This window comes from Augochlora pura, chromosome 6 (genome assembly GCF_028453695.1).
Source record: "Augochlora pura isolate Apur16 chromosome 6, APUR_v2.2.1, whole genome shotgun sequence".
NCBI classification, from domain to species: Eukaryota; Metazoa; Arthropoda; class Insecta; order Hymenoptera; family Halictidae; genus Augochlora; species Augochlora pura.
The window spans coordinates 9,139,647-9,159,277 of NC_135777.1; the positions used below are offsets into that span (position 1 = coordinate 9,139,647).

Genomic DNA, 19,631 nt, shown 5'->3' on the forward strand with positions numbered 1-19,631 from the left:
GACAAGTTACTAGAAACAAAGCCTTCTTTGCACTCATGTTTTTGTACAGCAATAATATTTATTATAACAATAAAAATAATAAATAATATTACAGCAGTATTTACATAGAATAACTTTTAAATACTAATCTAGATATTTTTATTATAATAACAGTTCCTTGATTATATAAATACTACTCATACCTGTGTACATTGTATATATTTGATAACGTGAACTTAGATACAAACTTAATGCAATTATGATAAAAAACAAATCAATTTTATTCATTTCAATGTGGTGATATTTTCTTCTATCGTTTGTAAAAAGGTTAGGTTGCAATAAAAGATATTTTTGTTGTAAAGAAAATTTGTTCTTATACAAATATTGAATCCAAATCTTTTATTTAAGATATTATTAAGAGTTATGAATAAAATAATGGTGTACGTCAAAGACAATATAAACGATAACAAAAAATCTTGCATTAATTTATTCTTTTCAAATTGAACACAATAAATTAAAACTATTAAGTTTTTATTTTATATGATACTATAATACAAGTTCAACTAGTTTATTAGTGTTATATCATGTTCAGTAACAGTATAACAATTTTTGTAAATAAAGCTCGCTATGAATTCTTCTTTGCTGCATCTTTAGAAACTTTGCTGCAGTCTCTAGATGTTTGTAGTCTTACTGTTGAATTTAAGTCCTCCTGACAATTAGAATATGCCATACCTAATCCGAAACCTGCTCCTGTTATAACAGGCCATTTTCTACCTACAAAACATTAATAATTTCATATACATATATGAGTTAATGATACATAACCTATACCCATGCACAATGACATATTTTTGAAAAATAAGATATCTCAATTTTTATAATTATGTACGCTGAAATGTATAATCATATTCTACATCTTTAAAAAAACAAATTTAAGTACATTTTTCTGTCACGAATCGTGTTATTTTAACCTTCAAAATCATGTCATAAAATATCAATGTTAGGGTAACATGGGCTACAAGTACAATATTAATAAACTATAAATCTTGCGGTTAAAAACGGAATTATCTTACTTTGTAATGAAATGAATATTAAAGTAATTGTGCCTTACGTTTGAAAAAAAACAGGGAAAATACACCACCAAGTACAGTTCCTCCACCTAAAGAAACATCACGGTATTAATATCAATAAAACTCAATATTTCTTTAAAACTTAATAAGATTTATGAATACAAGAGAATATTTACCTAATTTAAGAAGTGCATCTGTGAAACATCTATCCCATTTTCGTCCAATTTCGTCTTCAGTCCAAGTAGTACCAGCCATTTTTCTGTATTAAAGTAGATCTATAATATTGGATGTTATGTCATACGTAAGTTTCATATCATACCGCAAAAGATTATCGAAACATTGATTGTTTGTCAAAGATATATTAAAATGATTTGTTGTCTCTTTGGTTAATATTTTTCAGTAATATAGATGTATATTTAACGTAAATGTGTGATGTAGAGAAGGCCAATGCAATTAAGAGTTCCCATTTCATTCAAATCGTAGGTGTGACGATTCGTACACGGTACATTATTGTTACATGTTTGAACATAATAAAGGAGGAGATTGTTTTCAGTCTAATTACGTGTTATTTATTTAGTATCTCATTAATAAAACAATTGTTTCGTCTTGCAGATTGATTAATTTCAATAGAATCCGCTCGCTCAGGTTCCATACACGCGCCACGAGCTAGTCAAATTTAACTATGAAATTACTATGTATCTAGTGACTTCTTATGTAAAAGTTGCCATAGAAAAATACTAGCTCAAGGAAGCGAAATTTTGCAGATTTTTGTTAATTATATGTACATGTACATAATTGTACGTTCGTTCAGTAACGGTTCCTACTCCCGCACAACTCCAGGCCGCAGTTTGATCCATTAGCAAGAGTTAATATATAGTAATTTTCTTTACTCTGATTGGTTGGTAATTTACTGGTAACAGAACTGCCTTTACAATCAAAGAAAAAGAAGGGATAACAACGAATAAAAAAGAGAGCATAAAATCAGTAAAACTACGTGTGAATAAGTAAATGTTGTGTGAATCGACAAACGATGTAGCCTGTCTTACTTTACCGTGCTAGAGGATCTCGTGCATCCATTCGGTTGGCGCGCCATCAGAGTCACACAGCGCGAAATTCGATTTTTAAAGAAATTTCAAATAATAAAACCTCTTACCTCATAGAATTCTCAAAAACATATTTGTGAAGTATATTTTTGCGTTTATTTTACTGAGTGGATGCACGAGAAGAATAAGACCGCTATCACGTTCTCGGTGCAACTTATTCACAAGTAGTTGTGTTGATTTCATGCTCGCTTACTTATTCGCTGTTTTCCCTCCTTTTTCTTTGATTAGAGGGTAACTCTGTTCACCAGTATCTTACCAGCCCATCAGAACAAAGAAAATTTTTATGTTAACCCCCGCTAATGGATCGAGCTGCGGCCTGGAGTTGTGCGAGAGTAGGACTCATTACTGTACATGCGAGTAAAAGTCGTATCTATGCATATTTTATTGTCTTAACAAACTCAGTAACTGATCTTATAATGTAGTATAAATTGTAAGAATGATATTATAGGATTTCTGTGTGCTTAAATATATTCAGTTTTTATTCTACTGTATCGCATAAAATAAATATTTAGAAAGAAATTGAAAAGTGTGGAAAGAAAAATGTTATCTATTTTAGCGCCCTCTTGTAATCGATCCTACCCTTCTACTAGAGCATTCTAGGATTTAATGTCCACTGTATATATCCGATTTGACAACATGGTCATGCAGAAACATCACTATAAATCTGCAATGACAGAGTTTCCGGCGTAAAAATAAGCCAAAATTTGTGCTGAACATGTTTGCTAAACACTGTAAAGAGAAAACGGGATAGTTTTAGCCCATGTTGACTTCATGTTAAAGTGTATAATTCGATAGACATACACGCACGTTAAAACTGCATCACAAATAATGTTATCGATTAATTTTTTAAGAACCTCGCAGTCAGTAAGCAAACGATCGGATAACATTAACAGAAGAGTGGTTAATATAGAATTATTAATGAGGTTCTCATTTTTTATCGTGATTTTCATTATAACAACAAATTTATTGTCGTCGGCTGGTGGGATCGAATCATTGGGAAACCCGTATAAAATCTTAGGTGTTCACAAACGTGCAACCTTACAAGAAATTCGAAAGGCGTATAAAAATCTTGTGAAAGAATGGTAATTATTGGTGTGATTATATTTTATTTTTTGTTAAGTTGCAAACGTCTATTCTCGATTTTCTATGTTCTACAAACAATTTATATATAATAAAGCCATACTATTAATAAAAATAACATTTTATATTTAGTACTGTACTCATCACAGACATCAAAATATCTGCTCATTGTTTGCAAATTATATGTCACTTCTTTAGGCATCCTGATAAAACTGATCATCCTGCTGCAGAAAATAAATTTGTAGAGATCACAAAGGCTTATGAGGTGAAATTAATGTTCTGTCATGTAGGATATATTATGTATAATTTAATGTATGTTATGTTAATCACTTATTTCCACAGATTTTGACAGATCCAGAAAGGAGGAAAAAATTTGATAATCATGGAATTACGGAAGAAAGTATTCCCAGACAAAGAAGAGATAGTAGTCAATTTAATGTTCTTGACCCATTGGAAGAATTATTTAGTGGAAATTTCAAATTCCATTACCAAACTCGAGATATTTCACTCTTTTATAAGATGAGCATCACATATCGGTTTGTATATTTTTTTATGATAAAATTTGTGCAAATTCAATGCATTTATGTTACCTTCTGTGATATTTTAAATATAAATATATTTATTGCAGATCATTTGAAAATGTAATAATACCAAAAACTTTTCGTACACCATATATAATGTTATTTTATTCGGATTGGTGTTTTGCATGTTTAAAAGTAGAACCAACGTGGCGCCGTTTGGTCGATGAATTAGAACCATTGGGTCTTGGTTTAGCAACTGCACATGCTGAAAAAGAATCTGCATTGGCAAGAAGATTAAGTATTCATTCTGTGCCATGCCTTGTTGTGACAATAGAGGGTCGCACTAGTGTGTATAAAGAATCACTTTTCAGTGTGCAAAAGATTGTTGGTTCGTATTTGAAATATAAATTGAGTACTCTAAATAATATGCTAATTTTTATCATTAAATTTTACATGTTTTTCATATTTCAGACTTCTTACGCAGCAAATTTCCATACAAATTGATACCTACCATAAATGAAAACAATGTAGACAATTTTCTCTCAGGATGGTTAGATAATCGAATTCGAGCTTTAATTTTTGATAGGAAAGAATCTATACGATTACGATATCTATTTATTGCATTTTACTACAGAGATCGTGTTGCATTTGGGTTTGTTCAGGTAAAAATTTTATATTGAATTGTATGATAAGTATTTTAAGAAGTATTTAACCTTTCAGTGTGGTATGCTTTAATTTTTATAGACTGGAAATGAAGACACTGAATCTATTGTAACACAGTATAAGATTTCTGCAGACTTAGATACTTTGTTATTATTTAATGAAAATTCTGAGAAACCTATGGCATCCGTTAGTATGAAGGATATATCTAGTGATACAATGCACAACATTATATCAAACAATAAATTCCTTGCTTTACCAAGACTTTCAAACCAAGCAATGTTGGACTCTGTATGTCCTCCTGAATGGTTAAGACCACAAAAACGATTGTGTGCAGTTTTAATATCTCAACAAAATAATCCTCTTCATGATTTTGCAAGACATAAATTTAGGCAGGCAGCATTGGAATCATCGTACAGGTAATACTGTTGTAGGAGTATAGTTAAATTCATTTAAGAACTATGTCAGCATATAACAATTGCTTCATTCAAATTTATAGCACTGAGCGAGTCAGATACACATATGTATTTAAAGATACACAACCAGAGTTTGTATCAGCACTGTCAACAGGTGAAGGTAGTCCCTTAGAACCTTTGTTACATATTGTCATTATCTGGAGAAGAGATGCAAATCATCTAAAGTACGAGTGGTTACCTACTGGTTGGGTAGAAGCCGCTCAAGATGAGAATCAGTGGAACGAAACACGTCGAAATTTGGAACAGACTATACAAAGATTATTGCGAGCAACTGAAGCGTTACCATATGCTGCAGTTGTAGGAGAATTAGCTGATGAACATGCACAGGTAAATAATACTTGAATCTTTTTGATGATCAACGTGCATAGCTATTTTAATTTAATTTCTTCTATAGGGTACTGTAGATAAACTTATTGGCAAGGCATTGTTAGCTGTAGATTATATATCGGATAGTCTTACTAAAGAGCAGATTTTGCCTTTAGTATCCGTAATTGCTACTCTAATATTAATCGGTGCTGCTGGATATGGAATGTCATACTTAGTGTGAGTAGTTAAAAATTATAAAAACTTGACATAACCTTCATCATGAAACGAGTTTCTGAATATGATATTTCATTGCAGGAAATTAGAAGAAGCGAGTGTTCAAGCTGAACGTGCTCAATGTAAGGATACCAGTAAATCAACACCATTACAGCCGCAATTACGATTACATGATCTACGCGCAGAAAAATATAATGGTTTAGTTCGACTATTAAAACCAGGCTGTAGAACCATTATACTATTAGTTGATGCTCAAAGTAGACTAAAATTATTGCCAGCTTTTCATAAAGCTGTGTGGCCTTATAGGTGAGTTGATAAAGTTCAATTGTGTCACTACATCAAAATACATCTATTCTGTCCTTTAATATAGAAAAAATAAGACCCTTATGTTTGGGCTCATGTCTCTTGAGAGAGGACTAGATTGGTATAAAAAATTGCTATCCCTCACTTTGCCAGAACAAAAGGAATTAAATATAAATGCCAAAAATTGTGTCGGTACTGTACTATCATTAAATGGGCACCGTAAATATTTTTGTATGTACCATGCCAAACATCCAGAATGCAGTAAAGGCAAAGGTTCCAAGGTATACATTGAAAAAATTTATTTATAGAAAATAAAAGAATGGTTATCAGTAATTATATTTGTAGCGAATGGAACGAATGACAAAACAATTAACGAGACGAGTAGATGATGCTGAAGCTGGTGCATTTATTGGTTTTAACAGTTCTAATGAATCCGACCTTTCTGAAGATGAGGTATCAAATAAATATAATTTGTTGGAAATTTTTTTACTAAAAGAAAGTTTGAATAATTTATGTAAATTACTTTCTTTACAGTGTGGAAACAATGTTTTATATCAAGATAATCTTCTGGATGGTCTACCTATGTGGCTAGACAGATTATTTGAAGGTTTAACACATCGTTATTATGTAAACTATTGGCCCGAATTCACTGCCAAGTAATTAAACACTGGTATGCATTATTGTAATGTGTATACTTTTAGCAATAGCGAAAGGGATCCAACTAGTCAACATATTTCAATTGGAAGTCCAATAATTGAAGAAATACATCTTTACTTTTGTCCAAACTTAAAACATATTCATTGTATATGAAACATAATTTCTAAAGTTACTCACGATGTTCCGTATACATAGATTTTAGATACTCCATTTACTGCAATTGAACAAAATTTCATACTATATCATTATAGTCGATAAAATTCTGGTAGATTTAAACTTTGCATTATTTGGATCAGTTATTGTAAGTAATGATAATCTCTGAATTTTTAATATTACCATAAATAATTCTAGTCGATGCCATTAAAGACATAACAGTATTTATATTATTTGTTTAAATATTAGGCACTATATATTTATATATTTGTAATATGTCAATAATTTCCATTCATTTCGATTTCTCTTGACATAATGTATGGTATTTGTTCTATAACAGAACATTAGAGCAATCTTTACTTTCCATATTATACATACAAAGTTTGATAAAATAAAAGTTCCTGGACATAATTATTTTTTGACTGATATGCTATCTTTTAATGAATATTTTAAAATTGTTTAAACGAATCTATATACTGTGTTACACAGTTTAATATCGATTGTATCTGTAAAAGTATGTCATTACCAATTATATATTTGTCGTGATAATTTTTATTATTAATTTTACATTTGATATGGATTTGCAAAAAGATGCAACGCTGCGAAGATTTTTATTATCAAACTTTGTGTATATCGCGTTTATATTTAAGAATGTATTTTTGTCTTTCCCGCGATTTATGTTATCTTGTACATTTTTTGAATCTTATATTTTTATTTATCGTTGAAACTGGCAACAAACATATTTCTACATCTATTATCTCGTTCTAAGCGAAAATTCATAATTATAATAATAAAAATAACAATAATAACTAATGATACGTGCTTTATACAAATCATATGCAGATTAAAAAAATAGATACTTTATAGTTGATCGAAAGAGAATGGTTAATATTCTCATAGAACAATACTTTAATATTAAATAATACAAAAAACTAGTCCCTTTTCAGCTATACTTAAGTGATGTATATCTTTAAATTATATTTTGAATAATTAAGAAAGTCGATATCACAACGCTATTCATTTGAATACCGAGTCATCACATAAATAATGTCACTTTCATACTTCTGTTAAGTAAAATAGAATATATAGTATACGTTCATCGTTGATATATACCTATTTTTATGTTATTATAAATTATATATAAAATGAATTATATTTGTAAATTAAAGTATAAAGGGGTAATATATCGTGGTGTATTTTATTTATTGGGTGCCTTTTATTTATTATTTGTTTTAAAGATTGGTATTGTTTTACAAATTAAAAGATTTTATAATGACATAGTAATACATGTAGTATTTAATCTAGAAAAATATAGTCTGTCTATAATCTCTTCAAAAAAATAATATTAAAGAATGTTATATTGCAGATTACAAATTACGATTGATACATTTCCAATTTCTTATACAAACAGCAACGCACATGTGATACTTTATGAATGTCTTATTAAGGAAATTCAACCTACTCATGTATACATCTAACGCGTATCATGGTAAGAAATGACTTGGCTTATGTGATGACTGAAAATAAATATTTATTATGTTCATTGTATGTACAATTCAATCATATTTTACAAAATTATCTTCTAAATCTTTAAATGCATGGAAAAGAGTGATGTATAAAAAATTGTTTACATTGTGTATACATTCTATGAAAATATTTAAAACATGGCGAAATAAAGATATGTGAGTAAAATTTTGTTGATTTGATTTTACAAAATGTAAGGACAAAATTTTTTAACAATATGTATAAAAAGTACTCATAGATATATTTCACTGTAATGAATGTTTTATTCCTGTCAATTCTGGAAACACCTCATACATCACAATCTCAAAGATGTCCTGTAACAAAAGAGTATATATGTTCGGCATACCAATTAAAAATGATAAATTTTTATCATAAAGAGTTACTTACATAAAATAATTGTTTATTTAAATTCACATTTTGCAAAGAATCAAAAATTTTAATTGCCCCACGTTCAGCATTCCGAGCGCCAACCAAATTAGTTAATACTTCAGGTACATTGTTTAAAAACTGTCTTCGCGCTTCACCTCGCGTCTTTAATTTTTCTTCATCCGAACGAAGAACATTAGCAGACACTAAGTGGCCATTTGGCCACCAAGATTTTGTAAATAATTGCACATAGTAATGAAGCATTGGCTCTGAGAATATCCACGCTATAGTGTCTCTGATTTGCCTAAAAAGTATATCATACACTTCTTTCTATTGTACATGATCAGTAATACAATTAAAAAAATTATAATTCATACCTATTGATGGTTCGACCATAAGTAATTTGAACGAAAATAATTAATGATCGCCTCAGCCATCGAAATACCCCTCTTAAATCAAAAATTTCACCCAAAAGTGTATATAGAGGTTCTGCTATTGCATCTTTATTAGAACTTAAGTATCCGTCTGTGACTGATCGTGCACTATCAGTATCATCCAACAAAAGAGAGTAATCCTCTTCATCATCTTTATCGCGAATATCACTGTTAGTACTAGACCTAAAATAAATTGTTCAAATGGTTATCATGGTATTAAATGATATTTTATATCAAATATATACTTTCATACGTTTTAAATAACGTTGATAAAGAAAAACGAGATTTTTTAGGAGAGGGAGGCGCATGTTTCAAGTGTTCTGAACTTGGACTAAGAAATGTATATAAAGCTTCACTTTGATTAAGTTTTTCATCTTCTAAAACAAACTGGAAATAATAAATGCAATATTAGTTGAATTGACTAATATAATGAATTAAATATAGATAATATTTAAAAGACTTGCATTTAAATATTTCTGAATTTGTATTTTTGCTTTGTCTAACGTATTCTTATCAGATTTCCCAAAGAATTTTAAAGGTTGTGATGGTAAATCTAAATTTTTTATATTAGAACAGAGTTGACGAAGTTTCCTGTGTAAATCTTGAAAATCCTGTAATTTCCTCAACACCACCCAACCACTGCAAATACTGTCACTATTATTTTCATCTTCGGCCATATGAACAACCAAAACAAATTGTGGTGATTCTCCATTGTCTAGTATCTATTTAATAAATATTTGTTCCATTAAAATACTTAGACCTTATTTATTCTGTTTACTGATGAATAATTTACCCTTGACTTACTTCTGCACTTTGTACTTCTGCTCGCCAGTGACCCAGGTGCTCTGCCCACATTTCTGTATGAGTTAAATGTGCTTCTAGTTGCCTTTTCTCATTTTGCAACCATTCAACTTCTTTAGCCAAGAAATTCAAAACTTTACTTTCCGGTTTTAATGAAGCTTTCAGTGCTTGTAAAGCCTGCATTTTGTTGTTCAGTTTCTCTTGTAACTGATCTAATTTACTACGAGCGTAATTTGAATGTTCTCCAACAAGTAAGGAAACATTTTCTGATAGTGTTCCATCTGCTATACGACGATCTTCTGTTAAATCTAAAAAATTATGCGTATGATGTTTAATTAAATTGAGTTCTCAATGTTAAGATTTTCATACTAACCATCTGTTCTTTCACTGAGTAATGCTTGCTGCATATTTTTATATTGTTCACTGACTACAAACGATGGGTAATATTTCTGTTCCAAAATTTTAACAACATTGTGTTGTACTTCATAGAATACATTAGGTCCTATGTCACCTAACAAAAAACTCTCCATCTTTTTCCGGATAGATCTGTCAACTTTTATTTCAGCAGTAGGAGATGTAATATAGGTATAAAAAATTTCTGCACCCAACTGATGCCAATGGGACTTATCAGCATTGCGTAATTCTTGCACAGCTGCCCAATATCCAATCAAATCTTGACTAGCAACTTGTTCCAAAAATTGTGAAAGATGTCTTCGACCAATTACATTATCCAAGATATATTGCAATGGTAATGTATCATTAGCCTATAAAACATTTTTATTAAATATAACTATTAGTTGTCAGAAACAATAAAGAAAACTATTTTTGCAACCTGAACTGTATATCCATTCCATCCTAGTGATTGCATGTGACATTCACATGTATTCTTAGCATACGTCAGTTGACTGATATACCTCTTTAATTTTCTAGCTTGAATAGCATCAGACTTTCCAAATGCATTATTGTCAGGATCTAAACCTTGTGCTCGTTTCACATTTTGTATTGTCGTCGCTTGCATAATTTCGGTCACAATATTGTACCTGATATGTTTTAAAACTTCTAAATCCTTAGAACTTTTAATCATGCGTATAAAGTCTTCAAACGATTCAGCATATTCATACGTTTTCCTATGCATTGCTTCAGCAAGTTGTTGTTGATCAATATAAGATAAAATCTTTTGATTAATGTAATCAGGATCAGTTATTAAATCTATTGCCGGTTTTAAAACTGCAAATACATAATAAATGAGATATATATTTAACATATACTTCTATAAATATATAAGTTCTGCATTGAACTTACTTTTACATGCCAGAATTTCCCTTAATAAATATTTTATTGGTACAAGGGAATAAGAACGTGGTAACAAAAGTAAAATGTATAATTCAGAGACTCTTCTCAAATAATCTAATTCAGATGTAGGTGACATTAAATGCGTTGATAAAATAAATACTGGATCTTCACCTTCTGATCTATTCATTAATAAAGAAAACATGTAATTTTTGTTAATCATTATCACATATAATGGTTAAAATAATTTGACTGTACATACGAAGCTGCTTGAGCAATTCTAATCTTTTCAAAATGAAAAGTTATCTTGTTTACTATGTTACAAACAACTAATTTTGTGTGATCAACTTTAGATAAACGGCTATGAAGACTTTGAATTGCTCCCCATAGATCTTGTTTCATATTGTCTATTGTATGCTCAGGATTGAAAGCCAATTCACTAAGCCAGAGACCAATAAAATCTTGAAAAATTAAATCCAATAGATTTTGTAGAGCTCCATCCACCATACGAGTGAAAACCAATGGGTACTTAGCATGCTTTTTAGGATTTGAAGTTGGAATTGTGTATCCCTTCTGAAATTATATAAAATAATTAATGATAATAGTTAGAAAATATATTTAGTCCATAATATATTTATTAGCTTCCTATAGAGTATCATATTTAACAAAGATTATCTATTCTAAAAACAAGGAACATTGGAAAATATATCATAAGTATCATAAGGAACATAAAGTAAAAATATTAGAATCCATAAATCTAAAGGAATGACTATTATTTCTATCTGATAATTGTTATCTTATCCATATGTATCAGTAAAAAAGCTCGTAGAACAAAGGTTTTTCAACATCATTAATTACAGCAAATATAACATTATGTGTAGGGAAATAAATTTAACATTGTTATATAAAAATTGATACTTTTAACATATTAGTTATACATGTATGTATTTGTGACAAACAAGAATATAACATCTTTTTGTATAATATAGTCTGCATTAGTGAGGTACAATCAACAATAAATCTTTTTATCGTAGATTCAATAATACTTTAGTTTAAAAAACATAGTAAATGAATTCTGTTTGCTTCGAATTCTTACAGATTAGTCTATGTAAATCTATTTTTCTATAAACATACCATTAACAAATTATGAAAAGCATCGATCTCCGCAACAGTCTTCAACGTGCCTGCACCAGTTTGGTGTTTTGGAGAAAGAGCAATGTTTATGAATATAACAATCAAACATCCCATGCAGAAACATGATATGGTTAGCACTCCGAATATGTAGCACCATATTAAATTATTCCAATAGAAGAATGCGGTAACAAATGGAATACACAAAATACCGACCGATACCATTGTCTCTTCTTATTCTAATTATGTGACAACAAATATTACATCTTCAATCTTGTATTTGCAAAATCAATTCGGTTGTATGACAAGAGACCGCAAATGACATCATCATCATCATCGTCGATCGCAGTTGATCATGAACTGTCGTGAAGTCGTAAACTAATGTTTAAGTTTAAGATACACACGAAAGATGACACTTTCTCACCACATGATTTAAGACCAATAAAATTGCAGTTTTCAAAAACTGTTCGAAAAACATTGTACATATTAATAATATTTAATGTTAAATGATATAACAATTTTAAACGTTTCAGTTATGATATCAAAATTGTTGGTAGACAATTTTCGTGTTATCGTAAATAAATTTGCGTACGCTGTTATGAACACGGTTACAATAAATGTGTACATGATATGTATAAAATATGTATAAATATTTATAACATATGTATAAAATATTTTAGATTAATTTTATTTTTTTAAAAATACGAAAGTATAAAATAAAAACATATGCATAATTAGTTTGTATTATTAATTAACATAAATTAGTGAAAAGTTACGTTAATCGTACACAATTTTTTAAATTGTTTATGTAATCTGAAAATCGTTTGTTTATATTTGCAAAATTTAATTGTGACATTTTATATTTACACCGAAATGCTATACGTTTGTTTAGTTTAGCTTTTTATTAATTTTTAGTTGTCTTTTATTCATAAAAAGGCAAGGTATTTAGTATAAATATTTAAAAAAATTGTAACATAATATAATCAATTTTCTTTCTTTCTTAACTTTTTCTTTCCCTCACCTTGAAATATTCAACTGAACATTTTTTAAATATACAGATAGGACAAAATGATCTCAAATTCAAAAAATATAAATATATAGCTAAATAAGGCACAACATGTTTTATAGTTATTCGTAGACCGTCATCATTATACCAGATGATGTAATCGACCTTGGTTTGCGTACAACCACCCCCTATTGCGTATGCAGTTTTCACAATACTGCTGGAGGTCAGGTTCTGAGTGAAAACAATGGGTTTTTTTATGTACCAGATGTCAAGGGTACTACAGCGTAAATATAGTGGGACCTAAAAATAGATAAGGAAGATCAATCGTCTAGAAGAGAATAGTGGAAACGATTACTCTTGATGAGGACACACTTGAAATAATTAAAAATTGACTTGCAAAAAATTAAGGCGCAATTTAGTAAAAAGACACAACTACGAGATTAATATAATAACAGTGTTACAACAAATTGGAGTAATAGAACAGAAAATTTCGAGGCCATTGTTAAGATAAATAAAAATGGCGGTACCTTCGTAAGAGGGAAAAACGATAAGGTCATAGTGATGGCAAAACACAATGAGTCGTTTGAAATATACCATATAAATTAGGAAAGAGAAAATTAGAGTAATTCTGCCAAAGTAACATTGTGAATGACACCGTGAGGTGGGAGAGACCTTCTCCTTGATCGGTTGAATTTATCCGTTCCTACTGCACTTTCCATTCGCTAAGCAATGCGATGTACACGTTAAAGGTCGGGAACATAAGATAAATGAAACATGCACCATGAACACCTGCTCAAGTCGCTGTCTCCTATAAAATACCCACGTTTTATCATCAACGATTTGTTTTAAACATGATGTCGTTGTTGCGCAGTCTCGTCGTTTTGCAATTTTTCATGACCAATACTTATTTCATCGCCGCGTTTCGCAAAGAAAAAAAACATCCAGACATGGAACTTATGGGAGTGAGTTGCTTATATTTCTTTTTTTGTGTTTATCTTCTTAATAATACTTTTATTTCATTAGCCAGACCTTATACAAAAATACGGGTACCCAATGGAAACTCATGAAGTCATTACGGAGGATGGATACATTTTAGAAATTCATCGTATTCCCTATGGACGAAATAATAAGACAATCTCGAGGAGGCCACCGGTTCTGGTGCAGCACGGTTTGGCCGGAAGTTCCGCGGATTGGATTCTTTTAGGACCATCTAATTCATTAGGTAGTTAAATACTCGGATACGATAACATTTAATGTGTATTTTCATTTAGTATTTTACGATTATTTGTAATTTAACAGCTAGATTGCGGATTATTGAATCAAATTAAAAAAATTATAGTTACACATAAAATAGTTATTGAACGAAACATTCATCATTAATGCAATACATAAAACAATAAAATTATAAAAATGCTAATTTGACACTTTAATACTTGTACTGAATTATCAAGTAGAACTTTGCAATCAATTCTGAGTGTGTTTGTCGAAAAAATGATTATAAATGTAACAAATTATACACTTCCACAAAACGTTATTTCTAGTGTTACAAAGCTTTATTTATAGCTCATTCACTAGTCGCTAAAAGTTTCCTACAACAAATCTACAAAGTTATAATTCTATGTTACATTTCAAGCCTTTAGCGGTACCAAAAATTATTATTCTGCAATGGCGGACTACCACACACTGTGGGGATGGCCTACTATTACAGCCATGAACAGACTCGATTTCACTTTGAAAGTGCCAAATAATTTGCAACTGATTTATTTTGCTATTTTTAGGATACTTGTTGGCCGATGCGGGATACGATGTATGGCTCGGGAACAACAGAGGCAACATTTATTCGAGGAACCATACGACGATCTCTTCGACCGATCGCCGATTTTGGGATTTCAGGTATGCCACTCGCGCAGGTAGGAAGTTATTCGTGTCACATGTTTGTTCTGAATTCAATGTGGTTTTTCAGCTATCACGAACTCGGCGTTCACGATCTTCCCTCCACGATTGATTACATACTCGGTCGGACCAAACATGACAGAGTTTTTTACATCGGCCACTCGCAGGGCACTACTCAATTTTGGGTGATGATGTCGCAAAGACCCGAGTACAATGAGAAAATTGCTTTAATGGTCGGCCTTGCTCCTGTCGCTTTTACCGGGAATATGCGCGGGCCGATTACAAAACTGGCTAAATTAACATACATGGGTGTGGTAAGTTGCACGTGAAATTTTTTTACGATTACGTAAAATGACCGTGACAATACCGTTTACATTTCACTCATCCTTGAAACGCATTGGAGAAAGCATCGAACTTTTTCAAGAAATATGAATTGCCTTCAAGGACTTTTGCATGATCTACAATGATTTTAAGATGCCGAATATGTAAACATATTTGAGCACAAATTCTAAATTATATTTATTTATAAAGATGTATTTAAATTCATAATATGAACATCTTTTGGGCGATACATATATTAAATATATAGCTATCCTTCGTTTTCTTTTGTTTATTTATGTATTATTATATGTGTTTTCCTCTTTTTCTAGAGAATTGGTGAGAAATTCGGATATCCAGAAATGCGTACACGTTCCAGTTGGGAAAAGTTCGTGGCGAATCTGTTTTGCAAAGAGCAAGTGCAATCGATCTCACCCTTCTTCTGCAGCAATTTCCTGTTTTTCGTGGCCGGTTTTAGCCAGTTGGACTTGAGTGCGGTAAAGCTGAATCTCGAATGAATTTTGCGATTGTTCGTCAGATAATTCTCGTAACAGCTTCTTTCACTTTCAGGAGAATCTGACGGTAATTACTGGCCACATACCGGCTGGAGCTTCTTGGAAACAAGCAGTTCATTTCGGTCAGGGATATATACGAAAGGGTAAGAATGAAGAACGATGGAGCTTCGAAGCTGTGGAAAGTGATATGCTTTTTTTTAAGAAAAAAAAACGTGAATGAATGTTTCAGACCACTTTGCCCAGTTTGATTACGATAGTAAAGAGAAGAATTATCGACTATATAATTCTTCGGTACCGCCAGAGTATGATTTGAGCAAAGTGGTTGCTCCAGTTGCACTTTTCAGTAGTGAACATGATTTATTATCGACGTCAAAGGTATCCATGAAAAATTGTAGGTGTGTGCAAATTATTAGATTGATATTTAATTGAATATGAAAAATCTACAACTTCTTTCGTAAACGATATTCCGTTTGCAAATATTTGCAAATGGTAATAGTTTTCCTTTATTATAATTTCTTAATACTTTTGTAACAATCTAGCAAACTATAAAAGGTAATATTAAGTTTAGTAATTTGCATGCTTCTGTAATATAATATAAAATTATAACAGTATAATTAATGGATATTACTGCTTTCCTTTAGGATGTCGATCTTCTTAAAAGGGAACTTAGTAATGTGGTGTTCCATGAAAAATTTTCTACGCAAACGATTAATCATTATGATTTTCTGTGGGGAAAATCTTCGGTAAAATTCATATATGAGCCTATAATGAAATTATTAACGGTTTATAAGAGAAATCGTACTTAATAAGAGTAAAGTGAATGTGATATAAATTAACCATAATAAATAGAATTAAATAGAAATATAAGTAACAATTTTCTGGTAAAGAATTGTGTATATGGGTGTAAAGTTACTTTAGTGCAGCTTTTAAAAATTTACATTTCTAGAATTTTTTTAAATATTTTATTATAAATAAAACGCACTACACAAAGTCCTGTTTTCGTTTCAATTATAAGATTAACTTTCAGTTACTAACCGATACGTATTGGATATTATTACGTGAAATTAATAACTACAGTGTTGCACAATTAGTTTTCAGCCAGGAAGATATCAACGTGTTGGAAAACTAAGTTTCGAATAACAAAGCAAACATTGCTTTTAAATTCACTTCATATATGTAAATGATAACAAGCATTTCTCTTTCTTACTTTGAGCGCTAACAGTAGAATATTTAAATAACATAGTTTTCATTTTATAATGTATTCCATAGTCTTTACTTGCAATAAATGCTATTTTCATTAATATATTTTTAAATATACTCTTGGAACTGCCGTTTGGAACATACTTTCTGACACACGAAAAATATATTTTTTCAATTCACCATGAAGAAATAATAAAAACATAAATGATTTCAGTGAACGAAAGTAAGAGCAAAAATTTCTTAATTTAGCTTTGATGAATAATAAAATAACATTTTCATTTTGATTGTACTATATCATAAAATAATCATGTTATATTATACGTATAAAGTACTGAAAGTCATTATATTCTTTGATATGAATTCATTAAAATGAAGTATAATAACATTCGTGTCTATGTACATGCATAAATATATATACATTTAGTATACAGGGCGAGGCACTTAAATAAAAGTATATATGTAATTAATACATAATGTATCTCTACAATCTTAATTATTTGTTATAATAGCGTAAATTAAATAATTTTATACTCTTTTAAGTTTCCATTGATATGTTTTTGTTTTTACAAAAATCTATGGAACAAGTATGTAAAAATATATTTTATTTATTGATGTCCAAGCAAAATCAGATATTCTTCAAAAGACAAATGATAACATGGGGATTATCATTACATGCGACTATAAGAGCGTGGTAACCATTATTTTATTATACTTAAATAATAAAAATAAAATTATATTAATTTACTTTTTTATTCCAATATCAAAGTTGTAAACTAAAATGATAGTTTTATTTTACGTATAATATATTACAGGTAACACAAAAGGTATCAACTGATTTTGTTAATTGAATCAAAATGTCTCACTCTGCATAATATAGTATACATATCCGACATGTAACAATTCAAAAATAATTACTAACTTTCTATAAAACGTTTTTATATCATGTGTTTTGGCAATTTTATTTTCGTGTGTGTCCTTATTCTAAATTCCTTTCGAATTTATCCTAAGTTCATGTCAAATCTCATAACTCTCTAGTTCTTTTATATATCAAGACTTTTAACAGTTTTCTATATTTATAATAATCACAGGAACGAACAACTGTCAGCAGTAAACAATTTTGTTAGAGTATTAACACTTATAAAGTAACTTAATGTATTCGATTGTTTAAATTGCACAAAATTAGATGCTTTCTGTAATTATTTCTTATAAAATTATTTGCCAAATATTGTAACTTCTTTTATAATGTGTAAACCATTAACATTTGGAATTCCTAATGGGTACAAAATGGTATGGTAGTGGAAGACATTTATTCTATTTTATTACAATGTAAATATTTTGTAAAAAATTGTTGAATATATTCTATGATGTTTCATTTAATCTGTAATAACTTTGGATTAAATTTTAAGGAAAAACATTTTCTCATTTTGTGCAATTTTTGCTTCGTAGTCATAATTTATTTTTATTTTAACAATACAGAAGAATGTCCTGCACCAAAATTGTTTACTGTGTAACTTTCACGTTCTTGGAGCACGTAACTCATGAACAAAATTATTTGAAAAAATTTATAATGCTATAATGTGATGTGATTAAAATTCTTTGTAATATACATTGTGATCAACATTTCTCTTTTAAAAGTGTTGAGTAATACGTATATATAAGTATATATATTTGTTATTAATATATATACATACATATATATTTATATATTATAGATTCAAACAGTCTGTATAAAAAAAAGAAAAGAAATGTAGAAAAAAATTAGTTCTTTTAGAAATATACGTACGTTTTCTGTATTCTTTTAAAACGTAATTAATCTATAATATACAGTGTTCTTCTTAAATAGATATTAGTTTGTTAGAAATATATTGTTGCTATTGTTTTCAGTGAATACGTTCATGCAAGCGATATAATAGGATCGTATAATGCTTGTAAGTATTTAATAGAACGACTGCATAACGGAATGACATATTATCTACGAGATTAATCGAGCAGTCAGGTACATTTTCCATTTTAATTCATTTCTCATCTAAAAATAGCTGAAAATAATACCCATTAATACGTTTACTTGCAGCACCATGTGAAAGAAGAGTCAATATGATCGTATAATACGTGGCGCAAATTAAGTACTTTTTTCTTTCAATACTTAATATAAGGATTCTGTAAACTTTAATGTTGTTACACGTTTTCAAATCTCTTGCAATCTACAAAATTTATATTAACTATTGATTAGAGGCAATTTTGTAATATTAAACAAGCCTTATTTAGCTTAATTTAATGGAAGGCAAAACATTTGCTTCAAGAGTCCTTTCTTTGGACTTTCATCTTCCTCATCATCGTAATTGTGTTGATCATAGTTGCTAATGATCTCATTGTTATTGCTAGAGCCGTAAGTAACATCAGTGATACTTAGAGAACTGGAGCATATCGGACTTTCGTATCGGAATGGAAAAGGTGGCGATAACCGATATTCGTTATAATTATTGTCGTTCTCATTCTCTTCGGAGTACGTCATTAAAAAAACGTTGTTATGATAACCTCGATTTCTTGAACTGATGTTCAATAGAGGATCAATACGGAGCATCGCAAGTTTGTCTTGTAATTCATACATGTA

At 29.9% G+C, this 19,631-nt stretch overlaps 5 protein-coding genes across 6 annotated transcripts; 2 read left to right on the forward strand and 3 right to left on the reverse strand.

Moving 5' to 3' along the window:
- Positions 1-493: 493 nt before the first annotated feature.
- LOC144470958 (MICOS complex subunit Mic10) lies at positions 494-1,534 on the reverse strand. The gene is made up of 3 exons (XM_078182567.1): positions 1,226-1,534; positions 1,091-1,138; positions 494-753 (listed from the first exon to the last, which is right to left on the reverse strand). The coding sequence occupies exons 1-3, from the start codon at positions 1,302-1,304 to the stop codon at positions 605-607; spliced, it is 276 nt and encodes a 91-aa protein (XP_078038693.1). The 5' UTR covers positions 1,305-1,534; the 3' UTR covers positions 494-604.
- A 1,220-nt stretch (positions 1,535-2,754) lies between these two features.
- On the forward strand, positions 2,755-8,380 carry L(3)80fg (dnaJ homolog subfamily C member 16 l(3)80Fg). Of its 2 annotated transcripts, XM_078182989.1 has the most exons (12): positions 2,755-3,234; positions 3,431-3,497; positions 3,575-3,768; positions 3,861-4,141; positions 4,225-4,415; positions 4,498-4,832; positions 4,913-5,216; positions 5,284-5,432; positions 5,511-5,735; positions 5,800-6,013; positions 6,078-6,185; positions 6,267-8,380. In XM_078182989.1, exons 1-12 carry the CDS (start codon positions 2,981-2,983, stop codon positions 6,390-6,392), a joined length of 2,448 nt encoding a protein of 815 aa, XP_078039115.1. In that variant the 5' UTR covers positions 2,755-2,980; the 3' UTR covers positions 6,393-8,380. The 2 variants fall into 2 exon arrangements, with proteins under 2 accessions (XP_078039115.1, XP_078039116.1); XM_078182990.1 differs by lacking the exon at positions 3,431-3,497 and having other exon boundaries at positions 3,148-3,234.
- LOC144471174 (sorting nexin-25) lies at positions 8,248-12,446 on the reverse strand. Its single transcript, XM_078182988.1, has 11 exons — positions 12,092-12,446; positions 11,220-11,530; positions 10,970-11,139; positions 10,500-10,894; positions 10,041-10,431; positions 9,671-9,975; positions 9,331-9,588; positions 9,120-9,253; positions 8,810-9,049; positions 8,454-8,736; positions 8,248-8,380 (listed from the first exon to the last, which is right to left on the reverse strand). The coding sequence occupies exons 1-11, from the start codon at positions 12,311-12,313 to the stop codon at positions 8,312-8,314; spliced, it is 2,778 nt and encodes a 925-aa protein (XP_078039114.1). The 5' UTR covers positions 12,314-12,446; the 3' UTR covers positions 8,248-8,311.
- A 1,502-nt stretch (positions 12,447-13,948) lies between these two features.
- LOC144470939 (lipase 3) lies at positions 13,949-16,626 on the forward strand. Its single transcript, XM_078182542.1, has 8 exons — positions 13,949-14,056; positions 14,118-14,316; positions 14,873-14,987; positions 15,058-15,301; positions 15,638-15,802; positions 15,876-15,963; positions 16,050-16,195; positions 16,462-16,626. Exons 1-8 carry the CDS (start codon positions 13,949-13,951, stop codon positions 16,624-16,626), a joined length of 1,230 nt encoding a protein of 409 aa, XP_078038668.1.
- On the reverse strand, positions 16,316-19,628 carry LOC144471180 (uncharacterized). Its single transcript, XM_078182998.1, has one exon. The coding sequence runs from the start codon at positions 19,626-19,628 to the stop codon at positions 19,287-19,289; it is 342 nt and encodes a 113-aa protein (XP_078039124.1). The 3' UTR covers positions 16,316-19,286.
- Positions 19,629-19,631: the final 3 nt, after the last annotated feature.

Excerpts from the sequence above, each read along its gene's own strand:
- LOC144470939 (XM_078182542.1), top strand. The coding sequence starts at position 13,949 with ATGTCGTTGTTGCGCAGTCTCGTCGTTTTGCAATTTTTCATGACCAAT. Across the intron at positions 15,302-15,637 it reads AATTAACATACATGGGTGTG|AGAATTGGTGAGAAATTCGG; the intron begins GTAAGTTGCACG and ends CTCTTTTTCTAG. Across the intron at positions 15,803-15,875 it reads GCCAGTTGGACTTGAGTGCG|GAGAATCTGACGGTAATTAC; the intron begins GTAAAGCTGAAT and ends TTTCACTTTCAG.
- LOC144471174 (XM_078182988.1), bottom strand. The coding sequence starts at position 12,313 with ATGGTATCGGTCGGTATTTTGTGTATTCCATTTGTTACCGCATTCTTC. Across the intron at positions 9,254-9,330 it reads AAATTCAGAAATATTTAAAT|TTTGTTTTAGAAGATGAAAA; the intron begins GCAAGTCTTTTA and ends TATTATTTCCAG. Across the intron at positions 8,737-8,809 it reads TATGGTCGAACCATCAATAG|GCAAATCAGAGACACTATAG; the intron begins GTATGAATTATA and ends TATACTTTTTAG.
- LOC144470958 (XM_078182567.1), bottom strand. The coding sequence starts at position 1,304 with ATGGCTGGTACTACTTGGACTGAAGACGAAATTGGACGAAAATGGGAT. Across the intron at positions 1,139-1,225 it reads AGATGCACTTCTTAAATTAG|GTGGAGGAACTGTACTTGGT; the intron begins GTAAATATTCTC and ends ATGTTTCTTTAG. Across the intron at positions 754-1,090 it reads TTCCCTGTTTTTTTTCAAAC|GTAGAAAATGGCCTGTTATA; the intron begins GTAAGGCACAAT and ends AATGTTTTGTAG.
- LOC144471180 (XM_078182998.1), bottom strand. The coding sequence starts at position 19,628 with ATGTATGAATTACAAGACAAACTTGCGATGCTCCGTATTGATCCTCTA.